We start from the raw sequence: 27,199 nt of genomic DNA on the forward strand, positions 1-27,199 counted from the left end.
GCTTTTGTTATTCTTGCTTATGTAGTCCATCTCTTCCTGCAGTTATTTAAATGTTGTTTACTAAGGAAACAGACACATAGTGTTTCCATGGCTCTATCATAATCCTCATCTTATGAGGAAAAGCTCCTGCAAGTCAGGGATTATTTCTGCTTTTCTTTCTCCACCACTGTTTGCTTAGTGAAGCCACTCAATACATGTGTACTGAATAAATGACATTGTAATATTACATGTCCTGATTTCATCTCGCAGTACCTGGCACTTAGGGCGAGATCCAGCATATAACTGACACAAATGGATAGTTTTTGGAAGCATGGATGCCTCGATTTGTGAATGGCTCCAGCATTTTGGCATGTTTATCAAAGGCAAGTGAGTCAAACATAAAAACTGGAAACAATAAAAAAATCCAACGATCCACATTCTCCTGTTTTGAAGATGAGTGAAATATTGTGACTCACAAAGAATGACACGGGGAATGGAAAAAGACAGTAACTTTACAGTGGAGAAACCTGGCCCATACAACCTACCAGGAGATCAGGTTACCATCACCAGGCATGTCGTGTGGGCATCAGGTAACCCCTGATGTGATGGGGAAGAGTACTTTACCTCTGCAGGGTTCTTTCCCAAAACCTATGACTCTAATCTAATTATAAGTAAAACAACAGAGGAAACCATAATAGGCGATACTGTGCAGGACACTGGCCTGTATTCCTCAAGACAAGCAACGTCATGGGGGATGGGTGGGGAGGAAAGGCAGAAACTGTCAGAGACCAGGGGTGACTGGGGAGCCAAGCCAACCCAAGGCACATGGTATCCTGGATTAGATTCCAGAACAGGAAGCCCTGGGATTAGTTAACAGTAATAAAGCAATATCAGTTTCTTTGACAAATACACTATAAAAATATAAAATGTTTAACAACAAGAAAAACTGGGTAAGAGGTACACAGGAATTCCTAGTACTATCCTTGTAACTTTTGCATAAATCTAAAATTATTCAAAAGTAAAGTTTGTTTTTAAATATTTTGTGATGGATAACAGTTGATGCACTTAAGGAAATGTATAGGGACTTAAGAGAGTTTGTAGATATCTGACCTGATCTCTAAATGAGGATTTCATAGGTAGAAATATCTGGCCATCACAGCCATCCACAAAAAAGTAAATCAAACGGTTACTTATATTTTCTTCCTATAATACACGCTAGTGTTTCAATCCTCTTTTTGAAGTGAGTTGGAAGGTGGCAATGATGTGTGCAATTTGGTGAGAAGATACATAAAAACAGGGCAGCAGCTCTGAAACTGACTTCCAGAGCTGTAGATTGAAGGGCAATGCCACAGCAGCATCTTTCATAACAGCAACCCCAACAATCATAGTTACCATTTTGGGAAAACTTGCTAATGTTGCCAGGCTGTGCAGCATGGGTTTCATATACAACATTACATTTAACCCTCAGCACCCTAAAAGGCTGCAATTATATTCTCATTTGAGAGATGAGACATTTGGTCATCAGTAAAATTACTCTGTCAAGGTTGCAAGCAAGATGCAAACCCAAACATTTCAAGTCTTTTACTAAATCATTAAACAGAAGATGAGGAAAGTCCCTTAGGACAACTGCCTAAATATTTAACTAGCCATAATCAGTCAGATAATATACTGATATATTATAACTATATAGATATACTAAATTGTAAATGGTCAGATAATACCCATTGTACTGGATGCTGTTTGTAAAAGGGTGGTTGAACATTGTATTTTATATACAAAAAATGTTAGCACCTTCAACCTTTATAGGCTACGTCTGTTTTCAATTAGTTTCAAACTGGTTTTTACTTTTGTGTTTAGGCCCTAGAATCATATGAATCATCATGGCCGTTCAAACAGGCAGAGTAAGCTGAAGCCAGAAGTAGAGTTTAGTCAGCTTACCAGAGACAGAGTTAGATCTTGGCCAGTATCAAGTTATTCTAAATACCAACCTATATGCCATGTGTCAATGAAACTTTTTATACTTAGAAATATAAGAAATTAAAAAAAAAACTGTTTATCCTTTGCTTAGACTATACGATTATATGCTTTATTAGGACTCATTTATATACTTCATTCAGATTATGGAGTGAGTTTCTGCTATAATTATTATAGCCTTACCTTAAGAGTTTTTTTTTTTTTTAAGATGACCACTTTCTCTTTATGTTCTAATTCATGTTGAATAGAATTTCCTCTCTTGGACATCATAACCATTATCCTGAGGATTAATAATTCATAAATCCAGGGTAAAATACTTTAACTGTTATAAGTAAGTCTGAAATTTATCAACAAGGGCAGAGGGAGAGACCGGCAAAAAACTCTACCTCTCTGTATTGTTATATTTTAAAGGAGAAGCTGCCAGGTGAGTTGGGGCTAATGGCAAAGGGATAGGAAGTATTTAAAATACTATAGCCAATTTTCTTTTTTTTTAAATTTAAATTTATTTATTTTAATTGGAGGCTAATTACTTTACAATATTGTATTGGTTTTGCCATACATCAACATGAATCCACCATGGGTGTACATGTGTTCCCCATCCTGAACCCCCCTCCTACCTCCCTCCCCATACCATCCCTCTGGGTCATCCCAGTGCACCAGCCCCAAGCATCCTGTATCCTGCATTGAACCTGGACTGGCAATTCGTTTCTTATATGATATTATACATGTTTCAATGCCATTCTCCCAAATCATCCCACCCTCTCTGTCTCCCACAGAGTCCAAAAGACTGTTCTATACATCTGTGTCTCTTTTGCTGTCTTGTATACAGGGTTATCATTCAGTTCAGTTCAGTCACTCAGTCGTATCCAACTCTTTGCGACTCCATGAATCGTAGCACACCAGGCCTCCCTGTCCATCACCAACTCCTGGAGTTCACTCAGACTCACGTCCATCGAGTCAGTGATGCCATCCAGTCACCTCATCCTCTGTCATCCCCTTCTCCTCCTGCCCCCAATCCCTCCTAGCATCAGAGTCTTTTCCAATGAGTCAACACTTCGCATGAGGTGGCCAAAGTACTGGAGTTTCAGCTTTAGCATCATTCCTTCCAAAGAAATCCCAGGGCTGATCTCCTTCAGAATGTTATTGTTACCATCTTTCTAAATTCCATATATATGCATTAGTATACTGTACAGAATACATTAGTATTCTGGCTTACTTTACTCTGTATAATAGGATCCAGTTTCATCCACCTCATTAGAACTGATTCAAATGTATTCTTTTTAATGGCTGAGTAATACTCCATTGTGTATATGTACCACAGCTTTTTTATTCATTAATTTGTTGATGGAGATCTAGGCTGCTTCCATGTCCTGGGTATTATAAACAGTGCTGCGATGAACATTGGGGTACACATGTTTCTTTCAATTCTGGTTTCCTCGGTGTGTATACCCAGCAGTGGGATTGCTGGGTCATAAGGCAGTTCTATTTCCAGTTTTTTAAGGAATCTCCACACTTTTATCCATAATGGCTGTACTAGTTTGCATTCCCACCAACAGTGTAAGAGGGTTCCCTTTTCTCCACACCCTCTCCAGCGTTTATTGCTTGTAGACTTTTGGATAGCAGCCATTCTGACTGGCGTGAAATGGCTTCCCCTAAAGTCAGGAACAAGACAAGGGTGTCCACTTTCATCACTACTATTTGACATAGTTTTGTAAGTTTTGGCCACAGCAATCAGAGCAGAAAAAGAAATAAAAGGAATCCAAATTGGAAAAGAAGAAGTAAAACTCTCACTGTTTGCAGATGACATGATCCTCTACATAGAAAACCCTAAAGACTCCACCAGAAAATTACTAGAGCTAATCAATGAATATAGTAAAGTTGCAGGATGTGAAATCAACACACAGAAATCCCTTGCATCCTATACACTAATAATGAGAATATAGAAAGATAAATTAAGGAAACAATTCCATTCACCATTACAATGAAAAGAATAAAATACTTAGGAATATATCTACCTAAAGAAACTAAAGACCTATACATAGAAAACTATAAAACACTGGTGAAAGAAATCAAAGAGGACACTAATAGATGGAGAAATATACCATGTTCATGGATCGGAAGAATCAATATAGTGAAAATGAGTATACTACCCAAAGCAGTCTATAGATTCAATGCAATCCCTATCAAGCTACCAACAGTATTTTTCACAGAGCTAGAACAAATAATTTCACAATTTGTATGGAAATACAAAAAACCTCGAATAGCCAAAGCAATCTTGAGAAAGAAGAATGGAACTGGAGGGATCAACCTGTCTGACTTCAGGCTCTACTACAAAGCCACACGCATCAAGACATATGGTACTCACACAAAGACAGAAATATAGATCAATGGAACAAAATAGAAAGCCCAGAGATAAATCCACACACCTATGGGTACCTTATCTTTGACAAAGGTACCTTTGACAAAGGAGGCAAGAATACACAATGGAGAAACAACAATCTCTTTAACAAGTGGTGCTGGGAAAACTGGTCAACCACTTGTAAAAGAATGAAACTAGAACACTTTCTAACACCATACACAAAAATAAACTCAAAATGGATTAAAGATCTAAACGTAAGACCAGAAACTATAAAACTCCTAGAGGAGAACATAGGCAAAACACTCTCCAACATACATCACAGCAGGATCCTCTATGACCCACCTCCCAGAATATCGGAAATAAAAGCAAAAATAAACAAATGGGACCTAATTAAAATTAAAAGCTTTTGCACAACAAAGGAAACTATAAGCAAGGTGAAAAGACAGCCTTCTGAATGGGAGAAAATAATACCAAATGAAGCAACTTACAAAGAACTAATCTCAAAAATATACAAGCAACTCCTGCAGCTCAATTCCAGAAAAATAAACAACCCAATCAAAAAATAGCCAATTTTCTCTATGCCAAAATAAGCATAGTCATTAAAAGGACTGCCATTCTGTGATTATCATAGAGTCCTGCCTTACAGAGAGACACAAGGCTTTGTAAGACAACAAACATCTGAGTTTATAATCTAATATAAATAATAAGCCAGACACATGAGCAAAATTCTATTAAACAGTAAAGGCAAACAGCCACATGCTGTCTGGATGAATCACTTGGTGTATAATCAAAAAAAGGAACTAATTTTTTAAACCAGTAATGTAGGATTGCTCTAGTTTAGACTTCGATGTTGATGATAAATGAACAACTGAAGTGGGAATCACCCATTTTGTTCTTCTGGGATGCAGGTCAGAGCACCTTCCTAGAGTCCCTTTTATCTCAATGTGTTCTCTGCATTTCACTTTATTAACGCTTCTGAAATAACCTATTTTGGTATGTACTGCACATTTAGATTTGAACTTGTTTTTCCCCTTTGTATTCAATTTGAACTGTTGGTCTCCCCATGCATCTGTAGTCTCTTGCAAGTTGGGGCCAGGGAAAAAGGGTGAGAGTGAATAAGAATAAATTCAGAAATCCCCAAGGACAAACTTCCTTGAACAACTGCAACTGAGAAGCATCATCACCATTTATTAAAAATAGAATGACTGAGTTGGTCACTTTTACTTCTAATATGTTGTTCTCCTCAAATCTTTAGAACGAGATAATGCTTTAATTCCCTCTCTGAGCGTTTCTTTGTTCTTTGGGGTCCCAAGATATGGCTGAATTTATTGGGCTTATATTTATACCACATCACCTCCTCCAATTTCAGATCAGAAGTTCCCTCACAGAGATGTTTTATCACATAAGAGATGATGAGTAGAGCACTTGCCAGGAAATGTCATCTTGTAAAAACTCAAGTCACAGTTACTTCTGGCAATAGTGGACAGATAATGCCCCAGAAAAACAGATCATTGGAATCCACAGATAAGCCTCAAATCTCATTTCAGTCAAAAAGTTCAAATATTTCCCCACTCCCAACTGACTCTCCTCAGGATTCTTCATAAGCTGCAAAACATTTCTGGCTTGAGATCCAGGATCTTTGTAATTTTTCAAACTTAAGCTATTTGTTTAGAAGTTTGTAAGAAAAAGAACATAAAACACCATTCTTTATCATTAGTAGCCTCTAAAGGTCAGTTTGGTTTACATTGTAGCCACACATCCCATTGCAAACAAATAGGTCCACCACCTTACAGGTGAACCGAGATTTTGCACTAGTTTGTAATCTCATTTACATTAGAAAATACAGTGTGCCATTGGCAGAAGGGGGAAATGCAGAAGTTCAGGGAATTGCTACTCCTTCACCTCCAAGCATTCTTACTAAAGGGAATGAGAGAGAAGGATGGAGTGAGAAGACTGGGGAGAAGCCAAAGGGTACTGACGTTTACAGAAAGGGATGCAGATGGTTGAAGAAGATGAAGAAGCAGTGAGGGGGTGAGAGAGAAATGCCACACAGGATGCCCTGGTAGGTTCAGTGTCTGGACTATGGGGGCTGAGGGGTGGGGGTGTGGATCCATGCTCTTTGCCACACCCAGATCTCAAAGTCCCTGCCCACCCTGAGACTGTCCTGGATTTTGGGACTTCCCTCCCGTACACCCAACTCCAGATTATAAGTTCAAGAATCAAAGATCAAAAATGTGCCCCCTACTCCATTCCTGCCAGTTTTAACTATCTGCATCTTCTACACCTGCAGGTAGGTCCATACTTGGAGACAGTTTGAGTTTTAGTTCATAAATCTCAGATTCTACACAACACTTCTTTCTCTCCGCTGGCATCCCTATCTGTGCCCTTGGATACTGGCCCTCATCTTCTCAAACTTTACTGCACTTGACTATCAGCTCCCACAGTTAAGAAGGAACCCAGAACCCTAATATCTAGCACACCTATAGTCTTAACTGCTTCTGGTAAACCCTCCCCAATTACTTCACATATCATATGCAGACATGGATCTAAAATAGTGACTAGAATGTAATAAATGCCCAATAAATATGAAATGATGAGCAAAGTGAACTAATACTTGGTTATATATTTAAAGAAACATATGGAAAATATGAACATTGAGAAGGAATTCATACATTGACTCAATTTAAGATTTCAGAAACACTGGCACCTCATCAATGACTCATTTTACCATGACATTTACAATGCTGTGGATCTTAGATGTCATATAATCACATAACAGCTAGAAGTGAAGGAAGTGTCTTCACAGATAACTGTCACACTGGCATGAAGAATGAGGACAGTAATTGGTAACACAGTCTTCAAGAAGGGATGCATGCTGTCTTAAGAATTTCCTAGATGTTATTATACCATATGGTGTCACCAACTTTCTGCTTTTCTCATTTTATGTAAACCTGAGACTAAACTGGTTAATAAACCAAGAGATCCTAACATAGCATCAAGAGCAGAACTACTTCCTTCTAATTTCCTTTCCTAGTTCCATGTTCTTCTATATGGCATCACTTTGGGTTCACGTGTTACTACGCTACCCTACATTTCTTTAACCATGACTTCTGGACAGAGATGAATCTATCCATCGAATCAAGGAGGATCAAAAGACTGAAAATGAGCTGATCCCATTACACCTCTTAGGCACTTCCAACTTACAGGCTTCCCGGAGTTTCTCTTTGTCGTAGTGGAATCCTTCATAGTCTTGTAAACTGATTTTGTTCACCCGGATCCTCAGACGGTCTGGAACAGACTGGGGACTGCAAAACAAGAACCAAGAGGTCGGAAATCAAGGAGAGCGCAGAACTGAGAGTCATAGCCCCTTGCTGGACTAAAGGCAATACTGACTCTTTCTGCTAAGAAAAAGAGTCAATACTCAAACCAGAATCATGGGTTCTTGACCAGAATACAGCAATTATCTGGAGAACACCTCTCTGGAAACCTCAGGTTTCTGGAATTTAGGTAATAACATGGGAATGAGCAGAAAATGCTTCTGGAGCCTACTCGTTTTTGTTTTTTTTTTACTAGTAACTTATTAAAAACTCCAATAATATCATGTGTTCAGTTCCACAATAAATCAGATGTAGCTAATCTGAAATGGTGAGAAGTGGTGTAGAGATGGAAAGAACTGCTTTAGCAGATATGCCCAGAATGGCTTGGCTCTGAGAAGAGACAGAAAAACACGAAAAGCAGACCAACAAGCCAGAAAGCACAGGACTGAAAAAGAAATGGCTCTGCACACCTCAAACTCCCTGAGAACATTTCTCAGTCAAAGCAAACTACAAATAAATGTTGCCCGTGATGATGCCACTGAGCACCCCCAAATGGAGAAAAAGTGTTAAAATAAGTACAAAATACATTCTTTAGGAAGAGACTGAAGTATTTCATTCATTTCTAAAGAATTCAACCCAAACTGGCTCAGGATAGATAATGAACAATTAAAAGGGAGTCATACCAAACTTTCTAAAGCATCCTATTTACCCTCAGAATGTTTTTACCTGGATTCCTTGGGTGTTTTTAACTCAGATTTTCAAAATGGTTTAATCATGGGCATCAGTTTAGTGAAATAATTTGATCTACATCATCACCACTATGAAATAGTACATTTCTCTGATAAATTAGTATGACACAATCCCACTTGTCTTTATGGCTTCTGCTATCTTGTATTATGGGATGAAAGTTCCCATTGACTAAAGCAGAAAGAAGAGCATTAGTCCTCAATTCACTTCAGGAAGGGAGGGACAGGAAGGAGACGAAGAAAGGAAGGAAAATATAGACAGAAAGAAAAAAGGAAGGAAAGAAGAGAGGAGGAAGGAGAGGGAGAGGGAAGAAGGAGGAAAAAGATGGATGGAGGGACAGAGTGATACTTTTAAAATATTGTCGGATACCTCCACCCCTGCCTCACACACACCACACACACACATGCACCCACGCATACACAATTTCACTGAAAGAAGGAGAAATAATTTCATTCTCTTGTCTAAAAATTCCTTTTAGGGCAAAGTATAATAACTCCCTCCATACAGATTCCAACTTAACGAGTACTGATGAATAAAACTGACATGAATATTTAAGTTGGGATGGGAGATGTAGTTTGAAGCACACTTGTGAATATGCAGAACAGACCTTTTGTATCACGCATCCCTATGCCACCATTTACAGAGAGGGCGCCTGAGGTTCAGAAACATGAAGTGAGTTAAGGTCACAGAGCTACTGAGTGACAGAGCTGGGAGCAGAGTCTTGGATTCTTTACTCATCCCTTTTATGCTCCTTCTATTATATGAGGCCAAGGATCCCAAAGATTGACAGCAAAGCCCTAGAGCCTGGATTAGCAGAGTCAGATGATCCCTATGTGGTGCTCAGACTCTTGTTAATGAATAATCAGCAGTGGGGTGGTTAACTAAACTGTTGGTACAAACAGGAGAATGCAGGACAAATAATACAAATGAGCATCTTCATTAGAAAGTCTGACTACAACATATTGTTAAGTGAAAAAAAAAAAGTCATGGAAACTTACATATGGCATAATCTCTTCCATGTGAAATATTGAATTCAGGGTTTTACAGAGAAGGATCTGAAGAAAAGGTTCAATAGGCTGTCTGAGATGGTTACCTCTACCTGGTGGGATTTGGGGATTATTTTTTACTCAGTTTTATCATTTTTAGAAAAATAATATTAATATAATTATTTTAAAAGTGCATTAATATGTAAATAGATGGTAGTTCAAGGCATGAGTAAAAGGAAGGATTATATCAATGTTAGGTGTTAGTGTTAAGTAGATAGGAAAGAATCAACAGAGTGACCACACAATGTTCGCACCAAATGCTCATTTTGAAATTAAGAGTAGCCTGATCTTTCTTTTTTTGGCTTCACGACACAGCATATAAGATCTTAGTTCCTCGACCAGCGATCAAACCCGTGCCCCTGCAGTGGAAACGTCGAATCCTAACCACTGGACCATCAGGGAAGTCCTACGAGGGGCTTGATCTTTTTAATGTCAAGTTCACCTTAATGAACTGCAAAGATTATAGTTATTGAGTATTCAGCAGATAAGAGGGAAGATGGAAGCATAGTATATGGCGGCTCAACAGACTCTGTAACAGGAGAAGAGAGAGGGCAGAGGTTGAAGAGTTCCATCAAAATGTTTTTTGAGACAGTGCTTTTGGGGGCTCTAGTGGCAGTAAGCTCCAGTCCTCTCCAATGGTCTGAGATGTTGAGTCAAGAGCTGGGCCACCACAACAGCTGCAGAGCAGGAAATGGGATGCAGAGAGGAACTGTGGAGCAGTCCCGCAGCCCTCCTCCGGGGGGTTCCCCATGGGCTAACCAGTGTGAGCCACCTTTCTCAAACCCATCAGTATCTGCTCTCTGCCCACACACTTCTGCCTCCCAAGTTCTCATCCAAACCCACTGATTCCCATCACACACTACTGTCCCACCAATCTTATGGAACTTTCCAGATCCCAAACGAATTCTCAAATATCTCACTTCATCTCCAGAATGGAGACCTCCACCAACCACTGGACATGCTGTTTTTCCCATTTCCTACACGTTCGCTCTCCTACTATCATCTCCCATCTTCTCTCAGCACCCACAACACCTCCCACCTTTCCAACAGCAGCAGCCTCTTAACTGGGGTACCTGGCTTAACTCCAGCCTCTGACTAGGGTTCCTGGAGTCTGGGCTGCTATCAAATAGTGCCCCAGATCAGGTCAAATGTTCATCAACAGAGGAATGGATAAAGAAGGTGTGGTAGATATATACAACATTACTCAGCCATAAAAAGGAACAAAATTGGGTAATTTGTAAAGACCTAGAAACTATCACACAGAGTGAAATCAGAGAAAAACAAATATCCTATATTAATACATATATGTAGAATCTGAAAAAAAATTGGTATAAATGATCTTATTTACAAAGCAGAAATAGAGAGACAGATGTAGAGAATAATGCATGGATACCAAGTGGGAAAGAGGGTGGGTGGGTAAAATTGAGAGATTGGAATTGACATATATACTGTATTGATACTATGTATAAAATAGGACACCTATGAGAATATATTGTATAGCACAGGGAACTCTACCTAATATTCTGTGGTGACCTAAATGGGAAAGAAATTCAAAAAGAGGGGATATATACACACACACATAAATATATATATATATATATATATATATATATATATATCAGTTCAGTTCAGTTCAGTCGCTCAGTCGTGTCCGACTCTACAAATACATACATGTATAGCTGATTACTTTGTTATACAGTGAAAACTAATATAACATTTTTTTCAACAGAGTAGAGATGGGAGACAGCTCAACCAAGTGGTTAAGAGCTCAGACCCCAACTTAGGCTGACTGGCTCAGAAGTCAAGTTCCAGTTACCGGTCAGTCGGGAAACTGCTTCAGCTTCCTCGTGGGAAAGGTGGGGATAACAATCTATTCACCTCACAGGGGTGTTAAGAGAATTGGTAGATCAATAAATACAGGCGATGTGCTTAGAAAAATGTCTGGCACATTATAAGTGTATCCTATAAGCTCTTATCGGTCTAATGATGATTCTGAAGCTTGTTCTTTCAGGTGAGGTTCTGCCTAATAAACACGGGCGCCTGCTGCTGACAAGCACAGAACGGAGACCAGGGCACACACGGGAACTCCCCAGACACTTCTAACACGCTGCCGGGCTTCCTCGGGGGCAAACTATCTAGCCTGGCTGGTGTCATGACTGTCCCGGGTCTTCTCGCACTTGGTATTTTACAGGCCAAGTGATAACGTGGAAACAAACGACTAGAACACAGAGGGAGAAAAGTGCACAGAAATGAAATGAAAGTCAAGTAATTCAAATACGTCCTTTGATGACAAAATATATCGTGTCCCATTAACGGCTGACCGGAGGTGGAAGATGACAAAGCTGTTCCTTGGACTCTGGGGAAGAGCACTGCCATTAGTTTTCTAAAATTAAAGTTTGCCAAGAAAGTTGGTAGAGCATAGACGAGACTAACAACCTGGTGAAAATGGATGTGCCAACATCTGCCTGAAGTTCCTCCAGGACTAATGTAAGCTCTGTATCAGGGGTTCCAAACCTGACTTCCAAGGAACCCCTCAAGGTCCCTGCAAAGGACTCAGCAATCATTGAACGTCCTTTAAAATGGGGACAATGGCCTCAGGCTATTGCCTTCTTGCTGATTTCCTCTGAAACATCAAGAATGAGCTCCTTGTGTAGACTGGAAGTTGATGCTCTGAACTTAAGTCACAAATATCCTCATTATGACTTTCTCAACAACCATAATGAGAGCACCTCTTGCTAAAGTCACCAATAGGGGCCTCCAAGAACTCCAGACCACACCTTCCCCCTCCACTTGCACACATCCAGTACCCTGAGATGCTGGGGAGAAGGGTGGGGAGAGGTGGACTGCCATGAAGACAGCTCCCTGAACACAACTTGCATCTCATTCTCATCGCTATCTGCTCTCCTGCAGTTCCTGTCAATAGATTTTTTAAACGGTCTCTTCAAAAACTTACAATCCTTAAGGGTTAAATTCCTCCCTTGTGTCTCCAAGCTTCTTCATCCTCTCAGTCAATTTCCTTATGACCCTCTGTCTCTCTCAGGCTGGTAACAGACTCCTCTCAACCCAACCTCCTATGTACAGACACCCCTCGTGGACGGAAGGGATGAGCTGGGTGCTTCTGTTCCCACTTCCAGACAACTGACATCATATAATCTCATCTTCTCATTTGGAACAGGAATCACCTGAGAGTTGTACCACTTAATATTAAGACAATAAAGCATAGTCCATAAAGGAGGACATGGAGTCAGAAAAATCTTAGCTCCAATATGAACTCTGGCAATTAGTACACATTTGACATTGAGAGCTCTGAAGTTATCTTCTCTAAACCATTTTCTAATCTAAAAATGAGCACTGAATGAGGAGTTGTGTGTAAGACAGCACATTCCTGGTAAATAAGTGTTCAACATAATGTTTCACTGTTGTTTTGTTATGAGCGACTGAACTGAACTGAACTGAATGCTCCTTCAATTTCCACAGGCCTTTTTCTCTTTTTAATTTAGTCCTGAATAATAATATCACAGAAGAAACCAGAGTCATAACTCTAAATAGTAGTTAGTAGGTCGCTAACCTAAAGGAAATCAATCCTAAATATTCATTGGAAGGACTGATGCTGAAGCTGAAACTCCAATACTTTGCCTACCTGATGTGAAGAGCTGAGTCATTTGAAAAGACCCTGATGCTGGGAAAGATTGAGGGCAGGAGGAGAAGGGGACGACAGAGGATGAGATGGTTGGATGGCATCACCAACTCAATGGACATGGGTTTGGGTGGACTCCGGGAGTTGGTGATGGACAGGGAGGCCTGGTGTGCTGGAGTTTATGGGGTCGCAAAGAGTCGGACATGACTGAGTGACTGAACTGAACTGAACTGAACCCGGAGAAGGCAATGGCAACCCCTCCAGTACTCTTGCCTGGAAAATCCCATGGATGGAGGAGCCTGGTAGGCTACAGTCCGTGGGATCGGGAAGAGTTGGACACGACTGAGCAACTTCACTTTCACTTTTCATTTTCATGCACTGGAGAAGGAAATGGCAACCCACTCCAGCATTCTTGCCTGGAGAATCCCAGGGACAGAGGAGCCTGTTGGGCTGCCGTCTATGAGGTTGCACATAGTTGGACATGACTGAAGCAACTTAGCAGCAGCAGTAGCAGATCTCTAACCTTTGCAGGGTGCAAGTCTGTTGGTGCAGGTTGGGAGACAGGGTTCATCAGAGTTACAAGCTCATCTGCTGGATGAGAATGCAAGTGGAGACTGTGAATGTTTGCAAGATATTCTACTAAAAGATAGTAAGGATATAAATCCTAATTCACATTACAAAGGACAGCCTTAAAGCTGTAAAATGATTCTATATTTTGTACCTTGCAATGTCCTGTTTCAACATCTCTTAAATGATTCATGTGGACAGAGGAGCCTGGTGGGCCACAGTCCATAGGGTCACAAAGGGTTGGACACCACTGAAGCAACTTAGCACACACATACACATGACTCACTCAAAGGCCCAGTTAAATTGTATTTCATCATAGAAACCAATGAGTCTACATAGTGTGTGGTTTACGGGTAGCAGTATAATGACCTATAATTTAACTGGGCCTATGTTACTCATGTATAAAGAGTTTTCGTTTGCAAGTCAGAAAAGCATCACAGCTCTGCCTGCCTTTCTCTCCTGAAGCCTGATTTAATAATGAGGAGGAGGAGGAGGGGAGGAAGAGGAGGAGGGAGGAAAGAGAAGAGGAAGGAGGAGCGGGAGAAGTAGCATTAGTGACAGTAGTAGTGTGTACCCGCTAAGTGGCTCAGTTGCGGTAGTGGTAGGGGGAGTCGCTCAGTCGTGTCCAACTCTTTGCAACCCCATGGCCTGTAGCCCACTAGGCTTCTCTGTCCATGAGATTCTCCAGGCAAGAATACTGCAGTGGGATGCCATGCCCTCCTCCAGGGGATCTTCCTGATTGAGGGATTGAACGCATGTCTCTTGCATCTCCTGCATTGGCAGGCGTGTTCTTTACCACTAGGGCAGAGAATCCCAGGGACAGAGGAGCCTAATGGGCTGCCGTCTATGGGGTCGCACAGTCAGAAATGAATAAAGCAACTTAGCAGCAGCAGCTGCAGCAGCAGCAGTAGCAGCAGCCACCTGGGAAGCCATAGCAGATGATTTAATTTCTTTCAAGAAAAGTAAATGTGAGATTCTATTCAGTCATAACATAGATAGGACAAAGGATGTTTTAAACTAATCTTTGACAGAATCCTGGAGAAGGAAAAGGCAACCTACTCCAGTATTCTTGCCTGGAAAATCCCATGGATGGAGAAGCCTGGTTACAGTCCATAGGGTTGCAAAGAGTCAGACACAACTGAGCGACTTCACTTTCACTTTTCACTTTAACAGAATCCATTTGAATCGGCTCAGCTCTTGTTTGATGAATGGACTTTGATTAAGATATTAACTTCCAGTGTGAATTCTTGACATGAAAAACTATTTCTTCCTCCCCGTGGCGGCTCCAGCACCAAAAATAGAGTCAGTCTCTGTTGTTTACAATACCTGATTTTAAACAAATAAATGAGTGAAACGCAAGAAACTCAAATCCTTCTGGGACTCTGAACAGCCCTGAGGCTTAAGCACAGTTTGAAATCAGACCATCTGTGAGATGCTCACTCCAGAATTTTGTCTTCGGAAGCCCCAGGCAAACCCTGCTTTGGCTGTCCATGACTGTCATTGGCTCTCTAGATTTGGAGGTAAATCCATGCTGGGTTATGCTTTCCCACTCTCTCATATCTTACTTCTAGTGGGATCTACACAAACCAAGAGGGCAGAACACACAAATAAAGAGAATGTCCCCACCAGAAAGGCACATAAACCACTTCAAGACTTCTTGTTCTTTAAATAATGGTGAACCAGAAGCATTCACTACCACATCCTCTTATTGTCTATCAAGCTGGGCCTGATTTAAATATACTCAATGACCTTGCCTTTAGCCATTTCCTAGAATTTGCCTGTTTATCTGAGAACATATCGAAACCATGACTGATAATAACTTATCCAAGTGGGCCTCTGTACATTGAGCAGTAAAACCAAATCAAGTCAAAGCTTCTGAAGAGAGATTTAAAATGGACTTTTGACACCTGCCGAGTTCAGAGAGAGCTCTAATAATTCAGTTGTCTCCTGCCTAGAGCACAGAACAATAAGTCAGGACTGGGAAATAAATTGTGAAAGGCTTTTTGAATTTGGAACCAAGGATAAACCAAAATCACATTAGCAGCAATCATGACTTCCTGCTGTCTGACATGTTTTTCTGGAGAAAGTCCCTTTATAGGTTGTTAATTCTTTTTTGATAGGAGTTGACTAAGTTCTTGGCTCCTTAAGACATCCATTTGTGAGGTGGCTCATATAACATGTCATAGCTTACAAATTATTTGAGACAGCTAGCCTTCCAGATCCCAACAAGATAATGAAATTAAAGCATTATGGGGTTGGGAGAGATGTTAGATGTCATCTAATTCAATATTTGGTTTAGACTGCTGTAAGTCTTTGTCAATTCTTCCTAAAGAATATAAACCTCTCTCTCCAGGTTTCCGTTTATTGACCTTTCCTATACTATTTGGGTCAGAATTTGATATTAAGTCACTGAGGTAATCAGCCACTGGCACTAATGGCAAAGATATGTAAACTTTAAGCATGAAAGCTAGACACACATCAAGGAAATGTGCGCTGCCTTCATGGCAAATACACTACAAATAGGCGACAAGTACCAAAGATCAAAGTGCTTTTATGCCACTGGTTGAAACAAAACTTCATTTTAAAACTTTCTTGATATCTTCAAATGCACATTTTCATGCTTCCACTGAAACTGTAATACATTTCTAAGCTTCTGAAATTGTAATCAGTGGATATGCAATAGAGTAAAATTAGCATTATTAGGTTCCCGGCATTTTAAAGAGAAGAGAACAAACTCGTAGCGGTTTTAGTCCGTGGCATTGCAAAGCATCTAGACCAGTACAGCGGTTTCATCATTTCTGCGGAAAGGAAAAAGAAACAGGCCAACAGCTTTGATCAGTATGTCAGATTCTCCTCACCACCCATTTGCTTTGGAGGCAGTGATTGCCACAGATGCTAAGGACTCTAATTAGGACTCAGTCATCTAATGCTGAGATTTCATGTGGAACCACTGCACATAAACTTAATGTTACAACTTCTGGGTACCAGAGACACACATTTATTTTTTTAAGTCATAAATGCTCAAACTCTCCTCTCCATAAGATCACACAGTCTCCTCACTTTCTCCTTTCCCTTTATTCATGCATTTTAAATTCCCTTCTAACCTCTCACCCTAATTCTCCCTTCGGCAGCATTTCACTCTGTGGTTAACTCTCTGCTCCTTGAAGCTCTTTGCTCTTGGATTTCAATAGAAAAAACTCTCCTGGTTTCCCAAGTAAATGTCTGCCTGCTCCTTCTCCCTCCTCTAAATGTCTTCCAAATACATACGCTTCTGGTGTGTGTGTGCGCACGTGCTCAGTTGTGTCCAACTCTTTGCAGCACCACGGACTGTAGCCCTCCAGACTCCTCTGTCCATGGACTTTTTCAAGCAAGAACACTGGAGTGGGTTGCCACTTCTTACTCCAGGGGATTTTCCTGACCCAGGGATGGAACCCACATCTCTTGTGCCTCCTGCATTTGCAAGCAGATTCTTTACTGCTAGCACCGTCTGGGAAGCCTCCTATGCTTCTCTGTGCTGGGCTTAGTCACCAGTCGTGTCAGACTCTTTTCAACCACATAGACTGTAGCCCACCAGGCTCCTCTGTCCATGGAGATTCTCCAGGCAAGAATACAGGAGTGGGTTGCCATACCTCCTCCAGGGGATCTTCCCAACACAGGGATCGAACCCAGGTCTCCTTCATTGCAGGTGGATTCTTTACCAGCTGAGCTCTCTGAAAGTGAAAGTTGCTCAGTTGTGTACGACTCTTTGTGACTCCATGGACTACTGGAGTGGATAGCCTTTCCCTTCTCCAGGGGATATTCCCAATCCAGGGATCGAACCCCGGTCTCCCACATTGTAGGTGGATTCTTTACCAGCTGAGCCACCAGGGAAACTCAAGAATACTGGACTGGGTAGCCTGTCCCTTCTCCAGGGGAACTTCCCCACCCAGGAATTGAACCAGGGTCTCCTGCGGTACAGGCAGATTCTTCACCAGCTGAGCGCTCTACCCCTTCACTGAAACCCTCACAGACCAAGACCAGACTCCTATCATCCTGCGACTAGACTACGTATGCTCTTGTACCCATTCACGCCCTTATCACACCGCACAGGCAGCAGTTAGTATAAAATGTCAATGTGATCATGATATGATGGTTTGTTACCTTCCCTTGTACGCTGTACAAAATAAATAAGCTAAAAGGATATAATGCAGAGCATAGGGAATACAGCCAATAATTTATAATAACTACAAATGGAAAAAAATCTATAAAAATTCTGCATCACTACACTGTACACCTGAAGTGAATATAATACTGTAAATCTCAATAAAAAAAGAACAGAATGCCCAGCTCTCTCTATATATCTAACTTTACATCTCTCACAGTATGTATTAAATATGAGGCTTTCAACACCTAAGTTACTGCTTCTCATCTAGACTCGCTAATTTTGCAATGAGAAACAAGATTTTTCACGGTTAACAGACTATGTTATTCATTCCACCGAATCATGTGTGATGCATGTGATGCATCGTTGTCCAGAATGGGGACCACTCAACAAAATTTGGTTCAAAGGAAAAATCAGTTCCCATTACTACATCCAAACAGGAAATAATTGCAGTGCTCACGTTTCTCATCATTGCTGTGCTCTCCTCATGCATGGAGTTGATTCTCTGGCTGCCTCTGGTTAATACCAGTGGAGAATTTCTACTTGTGATAAGACACCATCTACAGAGGTAAGAACTATGAAAGTGGAATCTCCTTCCCTGGTATTTGCTGAACTGGCAACCAGGGATGACAACCTTTGGGGGAAAATGTCTGTTAGGAGTTTTAGAACTTAAGTTCCCACTTACACTCTTTTTATACTATTTTATGCTTAAAAATATGGAAGTATATGAAGAGGAGAAAACTATCACCATGAAAGGCAAAGAAAACAAATATTGCAGAAAATAAAGAGGGGTTTAGGATGGGGAACACATGTACACCCATGGCTTATTCATGTCAATGTATGGCAAAAAACACTACAATGTCAGTCTCCAATTAAAATAAATAAATTAATTAAAAAAAAGAGGGATGGAAATCAGAGAGAGAGAGGGAACACATATTTTCGTAGAACTCTATAAATTCAAATGGCTGGGATGAAGAACAGCTTGTAACAGGAAGTAAAGAAGTCAAGCCATCTCATCATGCCCAGCCAAAAGCATTTACACTTTATGAAATAATTCCATGTAATGAAGGTCTTATATTTAAAAGTGACTAAAGGTTCTATCATAAAATGCTAATCTGAGCTACTCTGAGTACCCTAGCCTTCAAAAGCATACAGAATTATTTTGCTCTTCTGATTGTAGAGGACCAATAATCACTATCTCCAATGAAGTAAGGAATCACTGGGCTTGAACCAGTGAGCCTGAGACACACTAAAACAATGTTACTCCCAGGTCATTTAAATGGCTTCAGATAGCATGTGCTCCAACAGGAAGAATTTTTCTTTTTACTTCAGGTTTCAACGTTGATATAGCAAACGAAGAAAACCTTACACGTATCTGCTATTTAAATGGCAAAATCTTCCCTTGGGTTTGTAATCACCAATTGCTGTTAATGTCCTGCTCTTATTTGCAACTGATGAGAAAGCAGACTTTCTTTCCTAGAAAATAGTGTGGAGTAAGGAATGGGAGTTGAGTAGTTCAGAAAGCATCATTTCACAGAAGAAAACATTTCTAGCCTTTCACAAATATCCTGAAAGACACTGAAAGCAGGCTTAAAGCCTAACATATTTGGTCATCCTCTAGTAACTAAGCACTCTGGTGATTCAAGTGGAGGTATCTGAGTGGGTGTCTGTGTAACATCAAAACAACTTTTTACCAAAAAGAAAAAAATCCTAGCATGTTTATAATTTAAATATTTTATATTTAATATTTAACATTTAATTCACCTAAAAACTATAGGAAAAGAACAAGAATTTAAAACTGTTTATAAAGGGAAAAAAGCAATGGCCAAAAATGCATAAAGCAAAAATGGAGTGAAAATAAACATAACCATCTACTGTGGTGGAGAAATGTAACTCTAATTAATTTGAGGAAGGGTTGGCTGCATGAATTACAAGATGTGTTCTTATTGAAAAGTTATCATGCAAACTGTGTGGAATTAGCTCTGTATCCCTAGAAAACAGGCTCAGTAAGGACAGGATTCCATGTTTTGTTTCATATCAAGAAAATAAAAAGTATTAGCCTTAAAACAAATGGCATTGCCTAAGAAACACTTCCTTTAATGGTTTTAGCCTTCTATAAAAACATCCATGACATACATTTTCTTAAGATCTGGATATCAGAAAAAGGATGTTTGCAAAGTCATTTTTTTTTTAAATAGGTAGTATTTCACTGTGCTACTTTTTGACTAATTTTTCCCCCAGGTTGACTATGGCTTCCCAAAGTCTGCAATACTCACTCAGCGGGGCTGCACTGGGCTCAGGAGACAGACATGGCTTCATAACCCTTCTATCCATCAAGCTACAGCTGGTGGAAAGCTAAGCCCCCAACTTGTGACACAGATGGGTCCCCACTCCCCCGTGTGTCCTTGTCAGAAATCCAAGAAGAAAGAATTGGAAAATCCTTAAAATCCAACTCTCCAACCCAGCAAATTCAGCCAACTAGGAAGAAACTTTTCACCACCTTTCTCTAATTTCTAATCCAACGACTAAAGAAATTTTTTTCTTGGAATCATTTTTCCTGATGGCATAAGGACAGACAGACTAAAGATGTATTGCTAGAACAGAACTTGAAAAGGTCACAGAACAATTCTGTGACTACCACAATTACTCATCAGTACAGATAATTTTTGTAACGTTTGACAGTAAACTTGGAGAGAACAAAGTTCCTTGAGATAAACTTTTAGTGTGTAGACAAATTACTTGTATGATGATGATGAACATGAAAATACCTGCTACCAGTACTAAAAGAGAATAAGAAAAGAGAGGGGAAAAGGTTACTGTTGAGAAATAATTGGGGTACTTTTGCTGGTCCAGTTTATTCTATCCTCTCACTTATCACATTAAAGTACCAGATGGTCCAGCATTTTGGCCAAAAAGTTAATTTGGACTTTTCTGTAAGATGTCATGGAAAAACCCAAATGAACTTTTTGACCAACCCGATAGATCAAGCCTTTACTAAAGGCGGTATCCTAACATACTCATAAACCAAGAACCTTTCTTCAAGGAAATGTGTAATTGTTTTACTTCACCTAGGTAACAAAACATCCTCTGACCAAAAGACTTATTTATGCCCCAATAAGAGGACAGAAGTCACTTGAAAGCAGTAGAGCCTAAATGATTAATTAAGAAAAATAAAATAATTATAGCTTTCTGTAATATAAAGCTGAAAAGTTTTGGCCTTTTTGTTCCATTTGTAATTCTAACTCCACATTCGTTTTAATCAAATATCTTAGCTGAAAATTTTGGAACATGCTGAATTCTCTTTAGAATTCCATTTTCTGACACAAAATGTGTGACACAAAAGTTCTAGGGATTAATTAAATCTATCATCAAGAAGTATTTTCTTTTCATGTCTTTTAAACTATACTCTTTTTTCATTTCATATAAGCATTTCAGGGTATTATGACAGATGAGAAAAACTCAATTGCATTTGTATAATTCAATTGAAACTCTCACAAATGAAATGCACATTGCATTTCATTACCACCTCAGCAAAGCAACCTGAAATAAATACCCTCCTGCAACACTCAAAACAAATGTCCAGATTTCTTTGTAACTGATATGTTCTTCATACTCCATGGCAGAATATAATATAGTTATCACTGCAGTACTGGAGTAAAAACTGAGATGTTTCTTTTTTTTTTTCTCTGAATGCAGCAATTTTATGACTAACTTCACAGTTGTGTTGGTATATCTAAAGATATAACTATTTTCTAACAGTATTTAACTTTATTTTTATTATAATAATGACTTAGGAATTCAGATCTGAGCAAAAATTTAAAGTTCATATTGTGCTGTGCTCAGTCATGTCGGATTCTTTGCAACCCTATGGACCGTAGACCACCAAGCTCCTCTGTCCATGGGATTTTCCAGGCAAGAACGCTGGAGTGGGTTGCTATTTCAACTTCCCCAGGGGATCTTTCCTGAACCTGCATCTTCTGCATTGGCAGCAAAATTCTTTACCACTGTGACATTTGAAAGTGAAAGTCACTCAGTCGTGTCTGACTCTGAAAAACTCCATGGACTATGCAGTCCATGGAATTCTCCAGGCCAGAATACTGGAGTGGGTAGCCCTTCCCTTCTCCAGGGGATCTTCCCAACCCAGGGATCAAAGCCAGGTCTCCCACATTGCAGGCAGATACTGTGCCATCTAGAAAGCCCCAAATGCTGGGGATGTTGGGAGAAATCATGGGTGTGCTAAATTTCAATGGGTGTTTCTCCTCTTTTAGAAAATATACCAGAAGCTCTTTAAAAACCTTTTTTGAGGGGAGGGTGCTTCATGGCTTGTAGGAATCTTAGTTCATATTGTAAGCCATTTTAGTTTACAAAAAATAAATTTTGGCCTAGAGAGGTAACTGACCTTATCAAATGAGAAGCTTCCTTGGTGGCTTAGATGGTAAAGAAACTGCCTGCAATGCCGCATACCCAGGTTCTCATACCCAGGTTTGATCCCTGGGTCAGGAAGATCCCTTGGAGGAGGGAATGGCAACCCACTCTAATACTCTTGCCTGGGAAAATCACAGTTAATTAATACTTAGAATATGCTACAAATAAAAGAGCAATGTCCTTTAGCCTCTTAGACAGTTTAATTTTAAAAAATTTAAAGAATTAAACGATCAATATATGTAAAATACACAAAGTTCAGCCTTCATGTAGTTGGTGACAGAAGAAAAATCCTAAAATTTATTCAAATTTTTCTAGTACAGTGTTATGGGCTAGATTGTGTACCCCAAAAATCACACATTGAAGTCCTAACCCTACTACTGAAAAAAGTGACTGTATTTGAAGATAAAGTCTTTAAAGATGAACTGAGTTAAAATGAGGTCATCTGCTGCTGCTGCTGCTGCTAAGTCGCTTCAGTCGTGTCCGACTCTGCGCGATCCCATAGACAGCAGCCCACCAGGCTCCCCCGCCCCTGGGATTCTCCAGTCAAGAACACTGGAGTGGGTTGCCATTTCCTTCTCCAATGCATGAAAGTGAAAAGTGAAAGTGAAGTTGCTCAGTCCTGTCCTACCTAGTGATCCCATGGACTGCAGCCTACCAGGCTCCTCCGTCCATGGGGTTTTCCAGGCAAGAGTACTGGAATGGGGTGCCATTGCCTTCTCCGGAGGTCATATGAGTGAAACCTAATTCAATCTGACTCGTGTCCTTATAAGAAGAAGAGATAAGGAGATGGGCAGACAGGGAGGAAAGACAGTGTGAAGATCCAGGGAGAAGATGGCTATCTATAAGCCAAAGAGAGGCCTCAGAAGCAAGTAGTCTTTCCAGCATCTGGATGTCAGACTTCCAGCTTCCAGGTCAACAAGAAAATAAATTTCTGTTTAAGCCTGTGTATCTGGGCACTCTGTTATGGCAGCCCTAGCAAAGTAATACAGATGCCTATCGAAAAGATGCACTAGGAAAAATAACACACTTTGTTTTAATCCTAAAATTATGGCTGATAAAACAATACATAATAGAAGAATGAGAGAAGTCTAATTATTCACTTTCTGAAATTCCAACGTGACTTGGAAATTTCTCCTGGCTTAATGTCACTGTTGGGATGATCAGACCTTAATTTCTGCTTCTTTTCCTCGAAGTCAGAGTATGTGGAATAATCTTTAAAAAGTTGTGTTGTGTTTATTGGACTAATGTTACCTCTAATCTCAGGCTTTTTCATTTTTAATTTTCTAAAATTTACTTTGATTAAACAAACACACTCATGAATTTTCCTCCCCAACAGACTATACCCAAACCTTCAAGAGGGCTTCCCAGGTGGCTCAGCGGTAAAGAGTTCATCTGACAAGGCAGGAGACACCAATTCCATCCCTGGGTTGGGAAGATCCCCTGGGGTAGGGAATGGAACCGGCTCCAATATCCTTGCCTGGAAAATTCCATGGACAGAGGAGCCTGGCGGGCTACAGCCCAAGGGGTCGCAAAGAGTCAGACACGACTGAAAACCTTCCTCTTTATCTTGAAGCTCACTGGGCCCCATGCCCTGCCCCTTGTACAAACACCTGAGTTAAGTGAGTTAAGTATCAGCTTCACTTTTCTTGTTGTTGCTGTTTTTCTTCTTTTGAAGTGACCTTTTATTACACAAGAAGTGCTGACTTGCAAGACTGTTTCTACACCTACGCAGCCATGAATAATTCATCTGTAAATTTTAAAAGCAATGAGATATAATTTTAAATGTTGAGGGAGTCCTAATACCCCTTTACGTAATTACAGCAGATGCTGGAGCCACGATCACCTTTGCTGAGAGAACATAGACACCATCCGTCCCCACAGGCAGGACCCGCCCCTACAAGTCTCTTTTGCAGACTCAACACCATTACAAACAAGCCGAAAAGACTCTCCACCTTCTTTAGCTGTGCGAGAATTTATTTTTAACTGGGGTTTGTCATTCTGACATTTTTCGTATAATAACACAAACTTCAAATCTGCAATCCTAGAGATTCACACATTTGAAACACTCAAAATTGAATTCTAACGTGTTATCTCTGAGGTTTTCTTAAAAGGGGGAGTTTATATAGTATGATTTGATTAAAACTCAGAAGTTACATATATAAAAATGCACACACACAAGAAAATGACCAGAAGTTATATCAACAGCACAATTCAGTGCCTTAAACATCACCCTCAAGCAGCCCTGGATGTTACCTTTTATGACTTATAGCACCTGATCTTGGGCAAGTTTCCCAACATTTCTTATTCTCAGTCTTCTCATCTATGGGGTGGGAATGATAGCAATCATTATCACATAGAGTTATTAGGATGTTAGATTTGATCACAAATATCAGGCCCATATTATCTCTCTGGCTAAATGAAAAAATCCACCCAGGTTCTTGCTGAGAGCAAGTTGAAAGTGTACACAGCCTGGACCCCTGATCGGTACTAAGGATAAAGAATGACCCTGTCCCCATCCCAGGGCACATCTCACCTACTTCATGTCTTAGATCCCTTTGGGGCAGATCTTCATAGAGTCTAGGGTCATGCCCTGAACTTTCACAAGACAGAACTTCAGAGCTGATAAGAATTTCAGAGACCAACTGCATTTCTTTTTAATATCTGAAAAACTGAAATGCAAAAAGGTTACTATAGGGTACAATCGGGTCAATGTCACAAGGACAAAAGCAGGGCTCACATATTCACTCAAAACAGAGGCTGTCTTGCTGCGGCTTGGGGTCTACAGAATGAGGAAGACCCTGCAGTTAGAGACCTGGGTCAGCTCCCGCCACCCTGTGGTCTTTAAGCCACTAAAGGCCCCTGCCCCTGCTACCTGGGTGAGAACAGAAGTGCAGGTGGGGTGAAGAGCTGTTGTGGAAACTCGCAAAGCACAGAGGGGAAAGAAACCAGTGAGCTGAGGTGCAGCCTGGATTCAAGTGTGGAAACTGCAATAAGATGAATTCCATGGAGTTCTCCTTTCCTCCGGTGTATGGGTCTTATGGAACCAGCAGAGAACGGTGCAAGAGGAAGAAAGGAAAGCATGACAGTTTGACATAACTGAAGGTCTAGGAACTGTGGACAGTGGGGAGTGAAATCACTAGAATTCAGAAGATGTGGGGGTGGAAGCGAGAGAAAGGAGGGAGCAGAAAAGACCAGTGAAGCCCAGCAGTTTCCTCTGCTCAGAGGATCAGAGCACAAACAGCTTCATCTTCCAGAAAGCCTGAAGCTAACTCTTTCTTTTATGGAATACCGTTGCTTTAGAAGGCTTTGTTAGTTTCTGTTGTTGAGCAAAGTGAATCAGCTGTATGTATACATATATCCCCTCTTTCTTAGATTTCCTTCCCGTTTAGGTGGCCACAGAGCACTGAGTAGAGTTCCCAGTGCAATTCAGTAGGCCCTCATTAGTTAGCTGCTTTATACATAGCAGTGTATATATGTCAGTCCCAATCTCCCAATTTCGTTCCATCCCTCTTTTCTCCCTTGATAACCATAAGTTTGGCCCCTATGTCTGTGAGTCCATTTCTATTTTGCAAATAGCCTATTATGCTTTGCCATTTGATTCTGAAGTAGAACTGAAAGAAATCTTGCTCAATCAGCAGATTCAACAATTCTCTCCTGTTCATTTAAATTTCATTTTTTTCCTTTTCGTTTTACAGCTGCATTCACTGGGGGAGGGGGGTTGGAGTGTGTGCTTACCCACCTTACTCAGAACCAGAATCCGCTACTGCCTTTCTTTTTTGGCCGTGCCACAGGGCATATAGATCTTAGTTCCCCTGATCAAGGGTGGAACCCGAGGCCCTGGCAGTGAGAGCACTGAGTCTTAACCACTGAACCACAGGGAATTTCCTCTGTTGCCTTTTAAACCAGAGACATTTTTTAAATAGCTATTTTTTTCCCCCTTTACAGACGTGTGCTCATTGAAATCAGTCAAAAACAAAAGTCAATTTAAGAAATGATATATAAACCTCCTACTCAGAGATAATCACACATGGATACAATAATAACGCAAGCTTTAACAACAATACATTCACAATTTTGTGCATCAGTTCAGTTCAGTTCAGTCGCTCAGTCGTGTCCGACTCTGCGACCCCATGAATCGCAGCATGCCAGGCCTCCCTGTCCATCACCAACTCCCAGAGTTCACTGAGACTCACATCCATTGAGTCAGTGATGCCATCCAGCCATCTCATCCTCTGTCGTCCCTTTCTCCTCTTGCCCCCAATCCTTCCCAGCATCAGAGTCTTTTCCAATGAGTCATCTCTTCGCATGAGGTGGCCAAAGTACTGGAGTTTCAGCTTTAGCATCATTCCTTCCAAAGAAATCCCAGGGCTGATCTCCTTCAGAATGGACTGGTTGGATCTCCTTGCAGTCCAAGGGACTCTCAAGAGTCTTCTCCAACACCACAGTTCAAAAGCATCAATTCTTCGGCGCTCAGCCTTCTTCACAGTCCAACTCTCACATCCATACATGACCACAGGAAAACACATAGCCTTGACTAGATGAACCTTTGTTGGCAAAGTAATGTCTCTGCTTTTGAATATGCTATCTAGGTTGGTCATAACTTTCCTTCCAAGGAGTAAGCGTCTTTTAATTTCTTGGCTGCAGTCACCATCTGCAGTGATTTTGGAGCCCAAATAAATACAGTCTGACACTGTTTCCACTGTTTCCCCATCTACTTGCCATGAAGTGATGGGATTGGATGCCATGATCTTCGTTTTCTGAATGTCGAGCTTTAAGCCAACTTTTTCACTCTCCTCTTTCACTTTCATCAAGAGGCTTTTTAGTTCCTCTTCACTTTCTGCCATAAGGGTGGTGTCATCTGCATATCTGAGGTTATTCATGTTTCTCCCAACAATCTTGATTCCAGCTTGTGTTTTTTCCAGTCCAGGGTTTCTCATGATGTACTCTGCATATAAGTTAAATAAGCAGGGTGACAATATACAGCCTTGACGTACACCTTTTCCTATT

At 40.6% G+C, this 27,199-nt stretch overlaps 1 protein-coding gene across 2 annotated transcripts in view; it reads right to left on the minus strand.

Moving 5' to 3' along the window:
- Positions 1 to 27,199, minus strand: part of DGKI (diacylglycerol kinase iota) — a 515,206-nt gene that overhangs the window by 127,600 nt on the left and 360,407 nt on the right. For both annotated transcript variants that reach the window (XM_061414831.1, XM_061414832.1), the window contains exon 21: positions 7,517 to 7,617. In XM_061414831.1, coding sequence (XP_061270815.1) covers positions 7,517 to 7,617 — 101 coding nt within the window. The remainder of the gene's footprint in view (positions 1 to 7,516; positions 7,618 to 27,199) is intronic.

Source organism: Bos javanicus, chromosome 4, assembly GCF_032452875.1.
Source record: "Bos javanicus breed banteng chromosome 4, ARS-OSU_banteng_1.0, whole genome shotgun sequence".
In the NCBI taxonomy this organism is placed as follows: Eukaryota; Metazoa; Chordata; class Mammalia; order Artiodactyla; family Bovidae; genus Bos; species Bos javanicus.